The sequence below is a fragment of the Charadrius vociferus genome, unplaced genomic scaffold (genome assembly GCF_000708025.1).
Source record: "Charadrius vociferus isolate BGI_N301 unplaced genomic scaffold, ASM70802v2 scaffold72, whole genome shotgun sequence".
NCBI classification, from domain to species: domain Eukaryota; kingdom Metazoa; phylum Chordata; class Aves; order Charadriiformes; family Charadriidae; genus Charadrius; species Charadrius vociferus.
This window is the reverse complement of record NW_009647830.1, coordinates 7,723,643-7,743,022: the sequence shown is the minus strand read 5'-3', so window position 1 is coordinate 7,743,022 and position 19,380 is coordinate 7,723,643. Positions and strand designations below refer to the sequence as shown.

General features: G+C 35.0%; 1 protein-coding gene across 1 annotated transcript in view; it reads left to right on the top strand.

Moving 5' to 3' along the window:
* Positions 1–19,380, top strand: part of METTL25 (methyltransferase like 25) — a 61,058-nt gene that overhangs the window by 19,135 nt on the left and 22,543 nt on the right. Inside the window, exon 7 of the mRNA XM_009882664.1 lies at positions 18,479–18,573. Coding sequence (XP_009880966.1) covers positions 18,479–18,573 — 95 coding nt within the window. The remainder of the gene's footprint in view (positions 1–18,478; positions 18,574–19,380) is intronic.

Below are 19,380 nucleotides of genomic sequence, written 5' to 3'. Positions count from 1 at the left end.
AGCAGAATTATGTCCTTGTAATTTAAGTTATTACTCTAAAAAACACTCATCTTACTGCTGTGCTCTGGGGCATTGCCAGTTTAGAATATTATGGAACAGTATATATATAACAGTTTCTCTTGGGGAGACAACCTGAAAATTATTTGGGGATATTTTCCTTCAAATGTGTGGTTTTGCCATTTTTGTTAGAAAGCTGACATCTTTACTTGAAAGGTAAATTCTTTACCTTTCTGTACAGCCTTCAAGCAACAGAAAGTTATAGGGGTTTTTGTGCAAATGCAGTGAATGCATAGTGCTGGGTTGTTGGGTTTACCATGGAAAGCTCATGCTCTTCCTGATGTCTAGTGTTTACAAAAGTGCTATTGTCTGTTTGGTTTAATACTGCCTGTTATCAACTTCAAAGTGATCTAGTATAAAATAAAATAATAATAAAAAGATTTAGACTACAGCTAAAAACTGTCACTTTCTATTTCAACAGCCAAATGCTGTGTTTTCCCTAGCATTTTCTGCAGCATCTCCTGCTACTTTTTCATGTAGTGTGCAGACTTACACGTTCATTAACATATTCATTTCTATTTAGCTCATTTATTTTTAATGCATAATGAAAAATGCTAAACAGCTGGCTTTCCTGGGACAAGTGTTATGTAGCTGAGCTATCTAAATGACCATCTGCCGAAGTCCTAGAACCTGATCACCATATCAAGCAAATTGGAGAGAAAGGTGGACTGGCAAAGTTTATTTCAGCTCTTTCAGGGAACTTCATGGACAGAGAGGCAGGTGGAACCCAGCTGCTACTCTTTAACAGTTGGCTGCTCAGGCAGCTAAGGCACTACTCCAGATTGACCATGACACATGCTAGCTCTTGCTTGTTTTAATGATCTTTTAATGTTGTTTTTATCTTGCTCTGCAGCAGTTTGAAGAGGTTTTGCAATGTATTAGTTTCACGTATTTCGCAATACTTCAAATGATCCCAAAAAACAAAGAAAAAGAAGATACGATCAAAATTCCTAAGTGAGAGGAATATTCACCGAGTGTGATTAGTAAAAACCATACAATTCTTGTTTACATCAGGGTTTTAAAAAATGATGAACTTTTCAGGCACTTAGTAAGTTGGGTGTCTGAATTGTTTGGTTGTTTCTTGTTATTGCAAAGAGGCTACAGCTTCCTGTTCTAGCTGTAGGATTACTTTTTCCAGACCAATGCATAAAGCTGTACTAAATTACTGTTCCTCAGACACCACCGAAGGATCAGATGTGATAACCTATTCTAAGTTCAAACAAACAGATGTACAGTGGCAAGAGATACTGCAATTTCATAGCAGTGTGGAAATAAAGCCAAATTGCACATTGGAAATTCTGCCTGTTTGATTTTTCTCAGCTTGAAGCATAAAAATTACTCTCAAAGAAGAATCTTTAGGCAGAATAAAAGGAAATTGCAGTATTCTTTTTGGGGGGAAAGAACACATCAGTAGTTCTAGTGATGGTCAAAAAAATGGTATCTTTTTACTGTTACTATGAGGGTATACATTCTAAAATCTATAATGCTGTTGTCACATTCCCCTGGTAAAGTTATCTGTTATATGGCTTCTTCATAAATATGCAGTGGAAGGGTAAGGGCACAAGGACCAACAACAATATCTAAGGGATAAAATTTCTTCAAAGGGAAACTGGGAAAGAATTAGGACGATAGCTTGTGCCTACACTTCCTATGCATGGATTTCAAACTGGCAAAGCATTCAAGAGGATTCTACGGGACTCTGTAACTAACCAGATGGTATGGATCCAACAATTCACTCTGTGCAAGAAATAAACTAATTCCTCTTGCAGCTTTTTGAGGCAAGTGAATTTTGGTATTGCTTCCAAAATGGACCAAATCATAGAGTCGTGATGACATAATTTAACTTGGAAGTAGCCTCTGGGGGTCGTCTGGTCCAAATCACTGCACAAGGCAGGGCCAACTTAAACCAGGCTGTTCAGGGCCTTGTCCAGTCATGTTTTGAATATCTCCAAGGGCAGTGATTCAGCATCTCATTCCAATGTTTTCCCTCACCACATTTTTTTTCCTTGTATCTGTTCAGAATTTGGAGCTGTATCTATTCTTTTCATTTTGCACCTCCAGGAGAGTCTGGCTTAATCTTTTCTTTTCCCTTTCCTTTAAGTAGTCAAAGACAGCAGTTAGATCTCTCTTTGACCTTCTCTGCAGCCCTGTAGTCCTCTTGCCACCACTGAACTCATTCCAGTAAGTCAGTGTGGTGGGCTGGAGAGACCAAAAAAGCACTCCAGATACTCTCACTCTCATATCCCTTAACCTGCAGGCTTCACTGTTAAGCTTTAGAGTCCTACCAATTTTCTACCAACCTTAAAGTCCATCTGTCTGAGTCATATCTTTCCAATTTGTCTGTAAAGATACCAAGGAAACCTTGCTGAAAGCCTCGCTAAAGTCAAGGTAAACTGTGACTGTGCTCTCCCCTAGTTCACGGGGCCAGTCACTTCATCACAAAAAGCAATGAAGTTTGCCAGTTCCTGATAAATTCCTGCCAGCTATTGTCAATCTCCTTCCTGTTCTTCATGACCTGGACATGGTTTCCAGGAAAATTTGCTCTATAAGCTGAGAACTGAGAACTGAGTTTAGGCTGAAGATGGGTGTGATATTTGCCTTTTTCCTGTCATCAAGAAGTTCCCCTGATGGATGTGACCTTTCAAAGATGATAGAGTGTGGCCTTCGTGTGACACCAGCCAGTTTCCTCAGCTTCCTGAAGGGCATCTTATCGGGTCACATACGTTTGTGTATTTCCAGTTTGCTTGTATGGTCCGTGAGCCAATATAATCTCTACTGTAGGTAGTCCTTCACTCGCCCAGGCTCTGACACTAAACTCAGGGAAGCTACTGCCTAATCTAGGTATCAGCCAGAGATTGCAGACCCCTGTAGAAGCCTTATTAGGACCCAGACTTACAGCTAAGTCTCTGTGGCAATGGATAGAAGATCTTCCTAGGAAGCAGAGAGAATTATGCAGAATTTGCTGCAACACAGGAAATCACTTTTTTGTTTGAAATCAGTCCAGTAAGCAAGGGCTTGCCTGCGAGGCCAGTCGCCACTTCTGTTATAAAGCACTTTATTTTATCTTGACTTAGTAGCTTCGAGGCTTCCAAGTTCTTAAAAATGTGTTTTTAAAATGTCATTGCTCTATTTTGTATTATCTGATTGCCCAGTTTAAAAGCTTTTTTATTTTCTTGATGTGCTCACCCTTAAGGACGCGGTTGTGGCAAGTTCACCTCAAAGCTCTTTCCTCCAAAGTGGCACATTTTCCATCTTCGCTGCTTCTTTAATGTAAATGCAGATGGTTGTTCTCATAAGCCTAGTTGAAGCAGATGTGCCAGCGCACAAAAAAGCTGCTGTGGACTGATGGTTACTATAACTTGAGATGGACGGGCTGTATGGTGTTTGGCAGTTAAGTTTTATTTAATACCGAGATCAGTCTTGCTTGAGGCCAGTGAAAAATTGCTTTTTTACTTCATATTGACTGGAATTAACTGATATTCACAGGAAGAATTTTTACCTGTTTTGTTGCCTAACGTAGTGTTTATAAGTCTGAGGTGGTGAGTTGACAGAATATCAACAAAATGTTACTATGCTATTTTTGGTGGGCTATTGAATTACCTTGCTATTGCAAGTTTGGGATTTTGTTGCCTCTGAAGAGCTGACTATGAGGAATAATGCCTCACATTTCTTATATATTCTAAAAATAGTAAGGATATTGCAAGATTGCCTGATTCAGTTTGCCATTTGACCTGCTGTGAATACTTTGGGAGCATTTCTCGTGAAGGTAGGTGCCAGTAGTCACAGTCTTGAATATTGCAATCAGTATACGGTGTCCTTCTATGTGTCTATAAAAAAGCTAAATTCATCTGGAAATTTTTGTAATGGGACCCCAATAATTTTTAACTCTTAAGATCATGAAAGTCTTTGTTTTGATTTATTAGTAACAACAACCAAGAGGTGCTGTGTAATGTCAAATTTCAATACAATTTAAAAAAGTTGAAGCCAGTGACTTTTAACACCTGTCTTTAAATTTCACTGCTGTTATGAGCAGTACCAAATACTGAATTTCAGTTAATAAGGAATATTATGACAGCTCTTGGAAAATTTTAAGTAGTTTTACTTTGGCTTTCTCTAAGGAGAATTGGCTGTTTATACAGAGATTCTTCTATGGATAAAATGCACTCAGCCATTAGTATAATTGATTCCTTTGGGGTTTTTCTTCACTGTTACTGCATCAGATAGTCAATTACATCAGAGTAGTAAGGATTTTACTATTTATTAGAGATTTTTTACATAAACCTATTTACATAGTGAGCCATTATAGCAGTATTTCTGGAAAAAATCAGTTTGCTAATGATTTTTAGGTTAAAACAAACTCTGTGCCTCTGTTCAGGAGCTATTTTTAGGATTTTAGGGAGCTGTTTTATTTTACATTCAGTTAATACATTTCTGGGGCAATGTACCGGCTGGAATATGATTATCCCTTAACAGACAGTAACTGCAAATTTAAGATCTTTTCAAAAAGACTTGAATTTCCTTAAAAAGGAATTGATGTGTTTCTGTGTTCTGATTCTCTTCCTTCCATCCTCCGTACCAAAAACCACATCCGCACCAGTCTGGAAACCAGTGAAATTCTTCAATAATGATATCCTCTGATTTGAGGAAAAAACACATGAACATTACTATTGCTAAGGAGCTACATTTTAAGTATTTCATAATTTGAAATAAGACATAGGTGTAGTTGTATAGGTAGTTTCAATGATAGCTCGGTTAGCTTGAGTACTGCAAATCAGGAACTCCAGCTTTTTTAAGGATTTCCAATATCAGGTCACTGCTCTAGGAAGAAGAAGGTGTATGCTGGGCAGAGGAGTTATAAGCTGTCCTGGAAGCTGTGGAGAGTAGCTTGTTGATAAGGCACTCTGGAAGAAGTCAGCAAACCTTTTGCAGAGGAGTCTTGGATTCTCAAGTTAGGTGAATATAAACTGCAGCTACATTTGTTAGGCTCTAACTTTGAAAAGCTGGTGAATATAATTGAGGGAACTGAAAGGAATGGAAAGGGTAGTCACAATTCACGTAGAGAATTTTATCACATTTGTGAAAACTGAAGAGGCTTTGAATAAGGTGGATTCAGTGGACAAAAACTTCCAAAACTGAATTTTCTAAAGGATTCCTTACACAGACGTAATGGCTTCATATCGCTTCGTTCCACTGAAATGTGGAAAGATTAGTCACTGTTTTAGAAGTATTAGAGTACAGATGATTTATGTGTTGCCTAGGTATATTTTCAAAGATATTCCACAGCCAATGTCTTAAAATAGCTATCACTGATACTATGGCAACACAGGAAAACACTTCCAAGCAAAAGATCAAAAAGCTTAATTTCCTTCCCAAGACATCTTTGGATATTGCTGCACAGGGCACATTTCCATGAATTTGTGACAGGGCTAACTAGTCACTAAACCCCAGATGTTTCCTATCAAAATTGATCCTGAAAAAAATATGAAGCTTGAAAAAATAATAACTAGGTAAGTTTTACAGATGTTAAATGACAGCATTACCTATTTAAGTTATTAAAGCATTTTTCATTAATAAATGCAGGAAAAATATATTAAAACATGGAACTGTCTTTGATTTATAATTTTGTTTGTGTACACAGTAAGAAATTATAATTGAGAAAGCCAAGGTTTCTGTAATGCGCAGTACCTAAAGCATACCCTAGGTTTGGGTTTTGAAAATTATTTTGATGACAACTGATTCTATTTCCTGAAATGGAAGAACATTTTTCTTCCCCTCCCGGCAAAATCCCATTTAGTGATGGGATTTTTAGGAAAATTACAAACTGAAGGAACTGTGAAGTCTTCAGGCAATGAAGATTTAGTCTTTCCCATGAAACAAAAAGGCAGTTTAAGTAGTTCCTCTCCTTTCTTTGGAATCCTAGAAGTAAACTGAGCTATTACTATGTCATGGAAGACAGATGCCATGGAAGACCTAAACCAAGTTGGGTTATTTGTGTTTCATTACTGTCTTGATGGAGTTTGGAAATATATACAAGGAGACAGAGTAGGCTGTGCGTGAAGGATTTTGATGAGGGTAATAAAGATTACTTTCCACTGAAAGATCTCAGGGGAAGGAAAAATCACATTTAATTCCATTTAATTACAATCTCAGAAGATGCTATCGGGAATTTTATATCTTTGTTCGGAATTACTTATTCATCTTAAATAATCTTTACTCAATAATTACTCTGTCTTTGTTCTAGTACTGGAAAACGCATGCAAGATTTTGGTATCACTTTGCAGTATGAATCCTCTAGGATTTCACAATTGCTAAAGATAAATAATTGTCCTTTGGTTATGATCCAAGCTTAACACTTTTGAATACAGGTTTGTTGTCATTTCATTCATATTAATGGAGTTTATTAAAGAATTAAAAGATTGAGTGACATAATTTCCATGTTATTTTTATGATTGAAGCACTCCATGCAACAAATCTTCGATTAGTTGAAGTTGGCATAAATCCACTGAGATAGTCCCAACTTTAATTTAAGCACCAAACTTTCATCATGTTATATCAGAAACTTGTTTAGTTTTTCAAGATTCTTAAATCCTTGAAATAGCTGAGAATTTTGGAAACTTCTTTCTGTCTCCACTACTACAGGCAATGAATATCTGTAATTCTTTGCTTTGTTATCAAAGTACAATTTAATGTGTTAATGAATTAGTTAGCTTTCACACTGTTTGCTACATGGGTAGACCTGAGAGTATAGTTTGAATGTCTACATTGCTTATATCACGTTCTCAGGCCTTTTTTTGACAGATTTGGCATCAGTATATGAAAGAAGACTAATTCGTTTTTACAGAAAATAATATTTTGGTAACAAAATAGAATGAACATGCAAAATAAACATATAGCCTGGCTTCAGCCTCCATAACAGAGAAATGGAAATCATGCAATTTGTAAACATCAAAGGTTCTTCTGTTCCAGTATCTTGTCTTCCATAGAGGCAAATAGCAGGCATGTAGAGAAGAGTTTTAAATCATAGGAAGTACATAGCAATGTTTCCTCGAAATACTCTTTCATGTTTCCAGCATGTTTTGGGTCATGACCTTCTTGGAACAAAGTTAAATATTTGCATTAAAGAACCCTTTGGTTCTTTGGAACCTTGGTGGAATTTATTCCTTGAATCCTTCAGATTACTTTTGAACGTATGTAAACTTTTAGGATCTATAGCATGCTACAGTAAGAAATCAAGTACTTGTTGTATGAAGCAGCATTTCCTTTTAATTGTTTTAGGGCCACTAACTGTTTCTTTTTTATACCCCTTCAATTTGGGTGTAAAAGCCAGTACACATCTGTCCCTATTTATTTTCTCCATCCCATTCGTGATTTTACTGATTTTTCATTCCCCCATTATCTGTTTTACAGCTTCAATTTTTCATATTACTTGCTCCTGTTATTAAAATGTCTCTTACTTGTGATAATCCTGTTTCTCTTCTCTGCACCTTTTTGGATGATATTACTTGTTATCGGAGGTGAGAATAACAAATCCAAACACAATATTCAAGATTCAGGTGCAGCATGGATTTATATAGTAGCACAATAGTGTTTTCTGCGTTTTTTTCCTTAATAATTCTTAATATTTTTTTTCCTCTTCTTAGTACTGGGCTGATCTTTTCATTGAATTGTCAGCTCTCCGTTCAAAGCCATTCATTATATATTTAAAGGTAATATTTTCCCAATTTGAATTATTTTGTTCTACGTTGAATTTTATATGCCATTTCATCTCTAATTTTTATTTGAAATGGCTCTAATTTTTATTACCCTTAGGATCATCAGCAAACTTTTCCTACTCTTTATTAACTTTTCCAAATCATTTATGAATTTGATCAACAACGTGTTCCAGCAGAAGTCTCCTTAGGCCCCTGCTGGTGATCTCTGTCCTCTGTGAAAAATGGTCTTTTATTCCCATCCTTTGTTTCTGTCAATTACTCACCCATAGGAATACTTTTTATCTGGTTCTGTGTTTTAATAGTTTTTCTAATGGTCTTGTTGAATGCCATTTGGAAACTCACTATATCTTTCTTGTCTAAGTGTTACTTGAAGCCTTCAAAAAAAAATTCCACTATGTTTGTAAGATATGACTTCCCTTTAAGAAAGTCTCGTTGACTCTTCCCAAATATGTTATACTTGCTCATATATCCAATGACTCTATTCTTTAAAATACTTTCTCTCCATATAAATGTGAGGCTTTCTGTTTGGAAGCTCCCTGGACCTTCCCTTGAGCTCTTCATAAGCATTAGTATTACATTACCTGCTTTTCAGATCTCTCGAACCAAAGTGTTTTAATCAAGAAGTTGCGTACTGCTCTCTGGCAATTTCAACCTGTTTTTAGTTTCTGGATGAACGCCGCATTGCCTTGGCAATTTTTTGCTGTTTAAAACTTCAGTTTTTCTATAGCTTCTTCTAGGGATCCATCAATTTTAGGTATCTCATCTGATGAGCTCCTTCTGTGAAGTAGGACTGTGGCTTAAGAACTGCATTTAGCTTTCCTTCCATGCTTTGTTTCCTTGAGCCATCCTTTATAGGTTTATCACAGTGATAGTCCTATAACTACTATCTATTTATAAGAAATTCTGTAGACACTCAGATATCTGCAAAAGGTCACAGAGATTTGACATTAAAGTTAAAGAAAAATTGGGATCTATACAAATCATTATCAAAAGAACATACAGAATTATTTTTACTTTTATAACCATTGAAAGAAAAATGTTTTGTTTGCCTGTGCCAATTACATTACTGACCTAAGAAAGTTATCTGTTAATAACCTTTTTTCTTCTGTCACTGTGCAAAACACAGTTAAACAGCTTGTGCTCTCTCAAGGAGATTCAGAATAATACCCTAACACTTTCATGCTCAGAAATGGAGTCAGATTATTTAGAACATAATAAAAATTACATAGCTGAGAAGAAAAACACTTTTTTTTTATAATGACTGTTATGAGATCAAGTGCAAAAAGACTAATCATACTGAAGAATTGCTAGAGCTGTAAGTCCTTGGTAGGCAAGGTTACTGTCCTGTTTGGATGGTAACATTTATAATGTTGTTGAGGCCCAATGTTGCTGTATATTTTCTGCTGGTCTGGATAGGGTAATTCCTTCCCAGACTTCTATAAGAATAGAGTTTGTGCATAGTGACAGCCTTTGTTTGTCAAGAGCAAAGAGCTTATGGGTTGTGAACGAATGCCTGTTTCTCTAGCAGTAATTAAGGACTCTAACATGGATTCTCTGGAAACAAAATATCGTGAAAACGATGAACTGCACATGTTCAATATTCCACTTATTTCAGTAACATCTGCAGGAATGTAATAATAGAAAAAAATAAAGTATCAAATAATTGTCTATTTACCTTTTTTGAAACAGAAAAAAAAATATTGTTTCAACATAAAATCTCTTACATTGTGCATTATATACCAAACTAGGCAAATAAACACATTGTTGTATTTGACTAGGGAGAACAAATAGAAAAAAATCTTTCGAACTGAAATAAGAAAAAGAGAAAGCTTTCTTTTGGAAGCAAAGGCCATTTTCAATTACAGAACTTCAGAAAACTTTTTCCCATCTTAAAATACAGTTTCTACAAAGTCATTTAATAGATTTTCCACAGTTTTAGTGACAATGATTGATCTTTAGAAGTCTTAGGATATTGCCTTTTTACACTTCTTTGTAGCATAATGTCAACAAAATGTACAATTGTACGTGTTATAATCCTTCAGTCTGCAACATACAAGTAGGCTAAACACTTTAGTATTTGAATGACCTCAGCAGGGTTCCTTTTAAGCATAGTATTCTGCTCTGAGTATTGCAATTTCAAGGCCTTGGTACGAAAAATCTAATGGACAGTGTGACCTTTGAGTGTTAATTCCGACTTGGATGTTACAGGGTTTGTCATGCAGAAGACTTCTGATGTATTATAATAATGGTATATCCACTCCTACAGTTCTTGCATAGGCATATCTCGGCTTTGTTACAGGAGACCTATTTCCACTAAGACAAGACATAAATTTGCCAGCTAATGACAACTGGGATAAGGAGAATTAGAAGTAGGAGGTATAAAATACAGTTCTGCTAATGTTACTAGTTACATTAAAAGAGATATCAGCATAGCTACATATTGTGTCTGTGCATATATTATTCCTCTTTCTCCTACTTTGCAAATGGGATTTGTCTGATTTAGGATATATATTCTTTTACTTTTTTAAATTTGTGTCACGCCTTGCTAACTGAGTGTTTAGAGAGATGTCTGGTAGTATGAAAATGCAGTAATTGGCTTCAGTGGGAGTTTTCTCTAAGTGAAAGAGGTAGACAAGTCTAGTGTATAAAACAGACTTTGCCAGTGTGGAAATTCATCTCTCTTTTGCGTGGAGTTCATTAAAAGCAACTGCAGGATATTCCGTTGTCCAGTCTAAGAAAATGAACTTTTATACATAAGAAAATCAAGAAAAATATGTGATCACAATATAAAGAGTTTATATAAAAATACTATTTCTTTAGTTTATACATTTTTAGGGCAGTTAACGGATTTTGTATCCTATAATTCCATTTTATTTTTGCATTAAAGAGAGTTTATACATTCACCATGTTTGCCACTAAAGATGAGATTTTTTTCCGAGTAATTTAACTTACAAATTAGGGATCATTTTCCTTTCCAGTTTATGCAGTTGTAATTAGCACTATGCAAAAATGTAAGATTTTGATATTATATTTACAATTTTGAGTACCAGAATATAACGTTCTTTTCACTAGTAAATATTTTGGTTTGTGATTTGGAAAATGACTACTGTCTTTTGAATCATCATGTAAGTGGAAATGACATAGAATTTAATATAATATATAATATATGCTGTATGTATTATTCACTGGGTGTTTGAGTTGGAGTTTTGTATTCCTGTTGTTGATTTTTAATATGACTAGTGCTAACTTCCTAGAATTAGGTAACAGGTCTAAAAAGCAATATTTCAACACAGTGTTGGCAAAGATTTTCTTGTAATTTCCTGTCACAGCTACTAACCTCAGCTTTTGTGGCAGTCCTTGGGTTTGTTGGTAGTACTAGAATGAACTCTGTTTTCTTCTGGGACACCAGGCTGCTTCTTCGCTGAGCTACTTCTGAGCCTGAGCTTGTCATCTCCATCCTCACTCAGCCTCTCTGATTTGTCTAGATGTAAGTCATTCAAGGCCTTCCAAGTAGTAGTCTAGAAGAATGGAGGTTCCTCCCCACCTTACTGTGCCCCCTACTGACATGCCAGTACTGACATAAAACTGTCAGTGCTCATTTGTTCATCTTTCACTTGGTGTTGCCCATCAAGGTTTCCTTTTAGTTTCCAGTAATATGTTTCCATTATTAATCGTGTGTTGTTGTGTTCACAGTAATAGATACAAAAATCCCATTCTCTACAAAGAATTTTAATAAGATTTTTTTAATTTTAAGAATTTTTATTTTTAATAAGAATATTTTAAAAGAATCTGATTAATTTAAAAAAAGGAGAACAAAAATATTAAAGGTAAGAAGGGAAATAGATTTACATTTATAATGCTATTTAAGTTCTCAAATGTGCCCTGCTTTTTTTTTTTTCCCTTTAGTTTTACAGTTCTAGTAATGCCGACTATGTTCTTTGGAAGAAGGAAGGCTCTAGTTAAATGGAAGGAGATCCTCCCAAGACTTTTTAGATCACAGCTTTTTACATGGGTAAAGACGCAGTTGGACCATTTGCCATACACTCTGAAGGATGCATTGATTTTCTAACAACTTCAAATACTAAAATAGGAATGATGGGACAGAGGATAATTAAGAACGAGGGGAAAAGGAATAATTTAGTCCAGTCTATTACAGCTTTTATTTTATCTTGATCATCAATATGTCAGGGACTACCCAAGCAAGGACAATCCCTATGGTTGTTACCTCTCGGGTATTGCTCTTTGAATTAAATAGCTGAAGAGCAGATCTTAGAATGAGCCTTGCGCATTCTGCCATGTACAGGTTTTAGGTGCCATGTCATGTTACCCTTATCTACATGTTTTTGGCAAGAATCCCAAAGCATTGTTGGCCAACAAGTATATGATTAATATAGAGATTTTTCAATGTGCTTGGCAGTCCTTGTACAATTACCTCACACTGACAGCTGTGTCTGATCTTCAGTCAGTTGTGCTTTTTCTGTACAATTGGCACTCCTTTTATTTTTGCCTTGAGTATTCTCTAGCTGAACCAGGAATGGTTCAAAACACAGTCTTCACATAGTCTTGCATTTCTTCTATTTTCATCTTTGTTTTTCTTTCATCATCACAGAAAGAGATCGTAGGCACTCAAGTGCACTGGATGTGAAGTACAAAAATGCAACTGAAGTTAATTAATAAGTATCTGAACTCCGGGTTTCTCATGCTTTGAAATAGAGAAAATGAAAAAAAAATCAATAAAACCCTTGAAAACAGCTTCAAGAATCAGTGGGAATTAAGCATCTTAAAAACCTAAATCATACACTGAAGTAGAGAGGGAAATTGGAGAATTATACTTCATAACTGCAGTGGAATTTAGAAATTAAGGGTAGAGACCATAAGGATGGACAAAGATGAGACACTAAGACATCCGGAAAGAATCAGCTTAAATAGATGTTAATATCAAAATAATAGCAAATGAGTAGGAGATGTGACTTGTAATAAAAAAAGATAGGAGAATATAAAAAGGAAATTTATGTTCTCTTAGGAGTACTTCTACATTAACTGATTACATCACTACATGCGATATTTTACATGGGCTCACACTGATGGTACTTCATAAATAAATGTAGATGTAGGTGTGTTTAGCCAATGCAGTTTTTAAGTGGTAAGAGACAAAGATACATTTAAGCATTTAGAACTGGCAAGATTATACTGCAATGATAACTCACTGAATGGTATTATTAGAAACTACTGATAATACTTCTATCATTTTGAAATACATTTCAAATTCTTAATATTAACATTTTGATACTATAATTTCAAATCATTAATACATTTCTGTATTAAAATAAACAGAAAAATTGAGAGGTGAAGTTCAATACGGAAACCTGATTTCAGTCTTAATGGCACTTTTTAAAGGAAGTGTAAGATATTTGTCCCTAAAAACTATCGTGTGAGTGATTTCATACAGCACTAGCTGTGGGCGTACAATCAGCATAACTGTACTAAATTGGAATAAGCTCTCTTTCTCTTGAAGTTATGTTCTCATGCTGAAACACTTCAAGAGACTGGTGTTTCACAACATTTCAATAATAAATTGCCTAAGTAAAGATAAAGTTTAGGAATGAAATAAGCAGTGGTTGTTTTTCTAAGGAGAACATGAGTTCTTAAACAAAATACAATCTGTAGAGTGGGAACTTCAGCCTGTGCACTAAAAGCATATTTCTGCCTTGTCTTTGCCACATGCTATTTACAATCTAATGAACTTCATTACTAGAAAATAAATCACTTCTGTTGTTGTTATGTATATACTAGAAGATCTTAAAATCTTAAAATAGAATAGAAAGCTAAAGTGCATTTCAAGAAAATCAGAATCCTCTATTTTATAGTACTTTGCCATTTTTCGTAACTTATTTGTGTTACTTTGTTTTTAAAGAACAGATGAAGAATTTCGAAACAGACATTATAATAATCTAAACTGTACCACAAAAGTGAAACAAACTCCTGATTTTTTTTTTTTTCATAAATTATCTGTTAACCATTGGGATGGGCATTGTTTCATGACAAAATTTGGATTGTTTCTGCCGGGATGAGTTTAACAAATAGTGTTCGATAGATTATCTTAATAAAACTCTCTCTTCCACAAGGTAAAGCAGAAAACAGAAAACATTAATTGTTATATGGGCACTGCAGTTCGGAACAGTTGAGAATTGCAAGAAAGTAGAAAGATGAGAATCATGAACACAAATATGTTTTCATGAAATGTTAGCAAAGGAAGATAAACAAGAAGCTTCAAGATCACATGGAACCCTCCTTAAGCTTATTTGTCTAGTAACAATAAAACCTGTTGGTCCTGTTGTTTCGTAGAAACTATATAGTGCTGTAAAGCTGTGCGAAGTATATTTTAAATGCTAACACACTAGAAATCATGGTATCTTACTTAGAGTTGAAGGACTACGTAAAGCCTAATATTAAAGATATTGAAGAAGCTTGTCCCATTCTCTTGAACTTTCTTGGAAGCCTTTGTGCACATACAGGAGGATTAGCTACTGAAATCCTTTCATCTTACTTCTACAGCCAGATATTTTTTCTATAACTACCAAAAAAAGAAGCATAAATAGAAAACACTCGGTCTTCTGTATTTTGGAAATCCTGTTTCCTAGCTACACTTAATTGTTTTGTTAGTTAAACAACTCTTAAAAAATTTCTTTGAAACACTACTGAGCCAGTAAGAGTCTTAATGGATCTGTGAATAGGATGGTAACAACAATAAGGCTTCCCTGAAGCCCTGTTGTGATTTATTCTTTTTCACTACCCAGTATAAAGTTTTATACCAGATGTCCATATGTATTGCCTTTTTTTTCATTTGGAAGTTAAATAGAAAGGGAGAAAATCCTTTACGAAGTTCAAAATAGTGTAGTTGCTCCAAATGGTATAGGCCACTACTATTGTAGTATTACAAACAATACACAAAATGGAAGAGTGCTGAAGTCCAATTCCTCTACAAAACTTAACAGCAGTTAACTGAAGGTCTTACAAAATGGTCTAAATAATTACAGGATGGGAAATAACATAAGACTTCCAAGACTAAGTTAAGAAATAAGAAATTAATTCTGACAAAATATTAAAAAACATTAGTAGGATTAGGTTTCCAGAAGAAGTGAAAAGGTAATCTGACGTACTTTATAGTGAATTTAGTCTTGTTCAGTTGATGATAAAGCATGAGATTTTATATTTACTCAAACTTAAAATGTTTTACCGATATAGACCTGAGGCTTTGTATTCTCCTTCGCTAGACAGCATTGAGTGAAAAATTCTGTAAATATTTTTCAGTTGTGGGTGGCACAAGTGTCTATTTGCACTTGTTTCTCAAAGTGTTAGTCTCCTCCACAGAATTTCAAGTGTATATAAAACTGAAGTCAAGACAGGTTCTCCATATAGCATTTCTACCTGTTAGAGGAGGGAGAAATTAGCTGCTGAAGTTAGTTTGTCATGAGACGTCCCTGTGGTCACAAGAAGGGTTAATAAATCTGTTGAGGGATTCCTGAAAGTATGCGAATATGTAAAAGGATTCTCCCACCTATGTTTTAAGATCCACAAAGTTCTTTCATTTTTCAAAAGACATGAAAAAAATTGTAATGGAAAAAAAGTGGTGACAATTTGGAAAGTTACTTTTAAAATCCGTTTCTGGGAGAGGAGTTATTATGGCTGTCAGAAAAATGTTCTTTAATGTCAAAAAAGAATCGTAAGGACAGAATTAGTTTGTTTAAACTCTTGTTTAACTCTTCTTGAAACTATGACTGTTATTAAACTCAGTCAGAGGGAAATAACAGAAATTTGTTCTGTGGCTAATGGCTGGAATTGTTCTTTTCTGTTCTGTTCAGCATTATATGTTTCTGTGTAGTATGCACTTTGTCTTCCCCTGCTATGTGTAACTGGGTGATTTTGATGAGAATGTTTCCTCACTTCAATCAGATGTATCCAATTTATGGGGACAGTGAAGAACAACAGCAAGTATCTTCAAACTACTTTAGTCAATATTTTGTCTGTGTAGGTTTCCAGTGAGCCATTCTGCTCCACAAAGCCGAACTGGGATACAACTTTTCATGATGCTGCTTTAACTCTATTATGTTTCCTATGTTTTAACTTTATTATGTTTCCTACTTTCTCTTCCTCCACATTAAAATTATATTGCAGTTTATAGATTTTGTTCTAGAAAATAGCAGAATTACTTTTTGGTTTTTTTGCAAGGATTTATTTTGGTGCAATATTTGCAGCAATTTGTTTTATTAAATGTGTGATCTCATCTTTTTAAGAGGTTATCTTAGAGGTAAAATAATCACTATTTAACTGGTAGGTTGTAGGATTATACCCCAGCATAGCTTCAATTCAGCTCATCAAATGATTACCTAGAATTTCCCATTTTGTTAACTTGTCACGGGAAGGAGAATTCTGTCTGATTTGGCTCCTCTATGTTGAATTATAATATGATTGCTTAATGTGCTGTTGAACACTGGTGCTGTTTGCTGTGAAATCTTCCGTAGAATACCCATGCTTAAAACGTCGCTTGAATGTTTTTGGAGATTTATATAATTTAGAATAGCTGCTGTGTTGTCAGATAGAAGCACAACATGGTAATTAGTCAGCTATAGAATATTAAGTATATATTAAGAAAATTAAGAAATATATTAAGTATATATTAAGAATATTAAGAAAATAGTTGCAGGCATTAACAGAATTTCCAGGGTTTTAAAATGCAGCTGATAAAGATATGAACCTTATAGCAATATATTCGTCCTAAAATTTTTATTTTTTTTTTAATCAGCAATGTGCTTGAAGTGGACTGGATGTGGAGAAATAAATAGAACTCAAGGCAATGTTGTTGATATACGGTCAACTTCAGATATACACAAAAATTTCAAAGTTAGAGCATTAGTTTCCCTCTCCTTTTCTTCTACTTTACAGTTTCAATAATTTAAATGAAGGTGGTGCTTTGCTGGATTATCTTTTTCAAAGGTGTGATAAATTCTTCAGAATTATGCATGAGTAATAGTGCACTAATATTGCGATTGTAGCTCAGCAGGTAGCAACTTTAACTTGCATGGATGATTAGTTTGCCTAGAGGACAAGGTGTAAATTAGAAGGGATAACCTGAAAAGATCAATGATTTAATCTTTCTAACTTAGTTTGCAAATTTTTATTTTGAAATATTTTAACATATGGATTATAAAGATTTATTAATATGAATTATACAATAGGAACTATGGCAGTCCTTGTTTCCTTTGCAAATAATATATTCATAATATATTCAGTAAGTTCTTATTACCACCCCTGTAGTAGAAATACTCAGTTTTATTCCATGTACTCAGTAATTACACTTCAAGTTAATTAATATTTTATATCTTGTCATGAGGCACTTACAAATTCTTAGTACGTGCCTAGTGCTGAAACCAGTTGCAATCTGTTTTGTCAGCTTTCATCTTTATACTATTTTCTTTCTCCTGCTAATTATCCAGAATTAAAATCCTGTTCTTAAATCGTGGTCCTCAAGCCAGTATTCATCCCCTAAAAGCCTCTGACATTCTCAGGGCTAAAAGGAGAGCAAAGGGTGAGGTTGCCTGCAGAAGATTACCTGCTCATTGTTACTAGAACTCCGCAAAGACTGGGGACTACTGCTAGAAAACTGAGGGCTTTTGCTGTGGGGAGGAGGGTCGTATCATTTATAGTTTCCTATTTCCCTTTTTCTTTGCTTAACTTTCACTAAATGAATTCTTCGTACATGTATGTATCTCAGACTTGTGGTAAATCTGAAGAGTCGTTATTTCTGCTGTCCTTTTTTTAACCCCGTTACATTGATTTATCTGTAAATATGCCCGAGTCATCTTTCTATGCTAAAAAGCCAGGATCCTAGCCAATTTGGATATTTTTTTTTTAAAGAAAGTAGTAATTCTTATTCAGTGTTCCAAAAAATCAGCTGACAAATGCACTAATGAAAATTCAAAACATTGTAGAGTTTGTCTACTTTTAAAACTGGGTATTATGAACATCTATAAGGTAATCCCTGCACTTTAGTTTTCCCACATTTGCATGAGTGTTAAACATGAAGAATTGTGTTGTTATGCAAAATATTAATGATACTGAGACAAACAGCACAGATTGTGATGCAAATGCTTCTTGGTGTTATGAAGAAACAGCAAGAGCCTTTGCAGCTGCTCTTTTCTGGAAAACAAACATTCTGCCTCGCAGCAAAGCATGGGCCTTCAGAACTGAAATAAACAAATACACATTGTTCTGTGTGATGTTTAAAAGATGTTTATGATAGAAGAAGAACCCAATGAGATGTGATACTGAAGTCCTGCTACATTAGATGACTGCCCAACTTATGTCTTGTGACTCACAGCATGGCATGAGGGGCCACCAGCATTTGCAAACTTCTCTTGTCCCTTGGAATGTTTTTCTCAGTGGATTTTCGTAAAAGACACTCACTTAAAATTGTTTTGGAAAATGTGAAATTATCAGAAATTCAACATAAACCAAAAACATCTGTTTTGGGGAAAATGTGTTTCTCATAACACTACCACGGCTTTTGGTACTGGACTAGAACAGTTAAGCGTTTCTGCTACTACTAACTACTGTTCATCTTGCTCAATACATTGTGTATTCTGTAAGTAAGAGAAAAATAGCCCATGAAAGATGTGCCTTTTTCTTTTTTTTTTTCCTCCATTTTGCAGATTGCCCAGAGGAAGTGTGGGGATTTCCCATGTGTCAGTACTTGAAGGACAAAGGCTGGTGCTGTGGTCGCAATGCTAGAATGTCAGCATGCTTGGTACGATTCCCCGTCTTTTCTTTTTCTTACTGAGAGCTTTATCCAGATGTTATAGGATTCATTGTTTTTGGCTCCTAATCCTAGAGCCATGACTTTAATCCAAGACTTTACAGAATAACATCATTAATGTTGTAAGCATGATGAATTATATCTAAAAAAAATAGTATTGACCTTCCAGCTTTATATATTTTATACTTGCTGAAGGCATAAAAAAATGAGTATTGACAGAAATGTATTTTAAGAGTGGACAGAAAGGCCAAACCTTTGTTGAAACCTAAACAAGGTAACCCCTCGGGGTAATAGTTCCTGGCCAAGGACTTAGGGGGGAACAAGGTAATTGTAGAAGGATTGCAATCAGTAACTCCCCCAACGCCCACATGATTCATAATATTGAATATTCTGACTGTTTAAAACCTAAACAAACCTGCCTATTCCAAAAACTAGAAGAGCTCTAAAATCCATGTGGCTTAAGACACTGGAAACATCTTTTTAACATTGCACCAAGAGATTAAGTGCTTTTAAAGACCTAACCTCATCAAGACAGGATGATGAACTGTTGTCTAATTTGAGAAAATAGATAGGTACTGAAAATTTCAACCGCTGTTTCAGTTAGAGGACCACTGTTCCTTTCCTCTATTAATTTTTAGTTTCTGGTATCGGGGTGATTCACATCAGGTTCTGGCTAGCTCTGCTGCTTGCTCTGTACATCCATTACGGAGAACGGTGTAGACTAAAGACTCAGTATAGGTTAATGTATCAAGGTTATGTAAACTTGAACTAACATGATAATTAAATGCTATCAGGAGA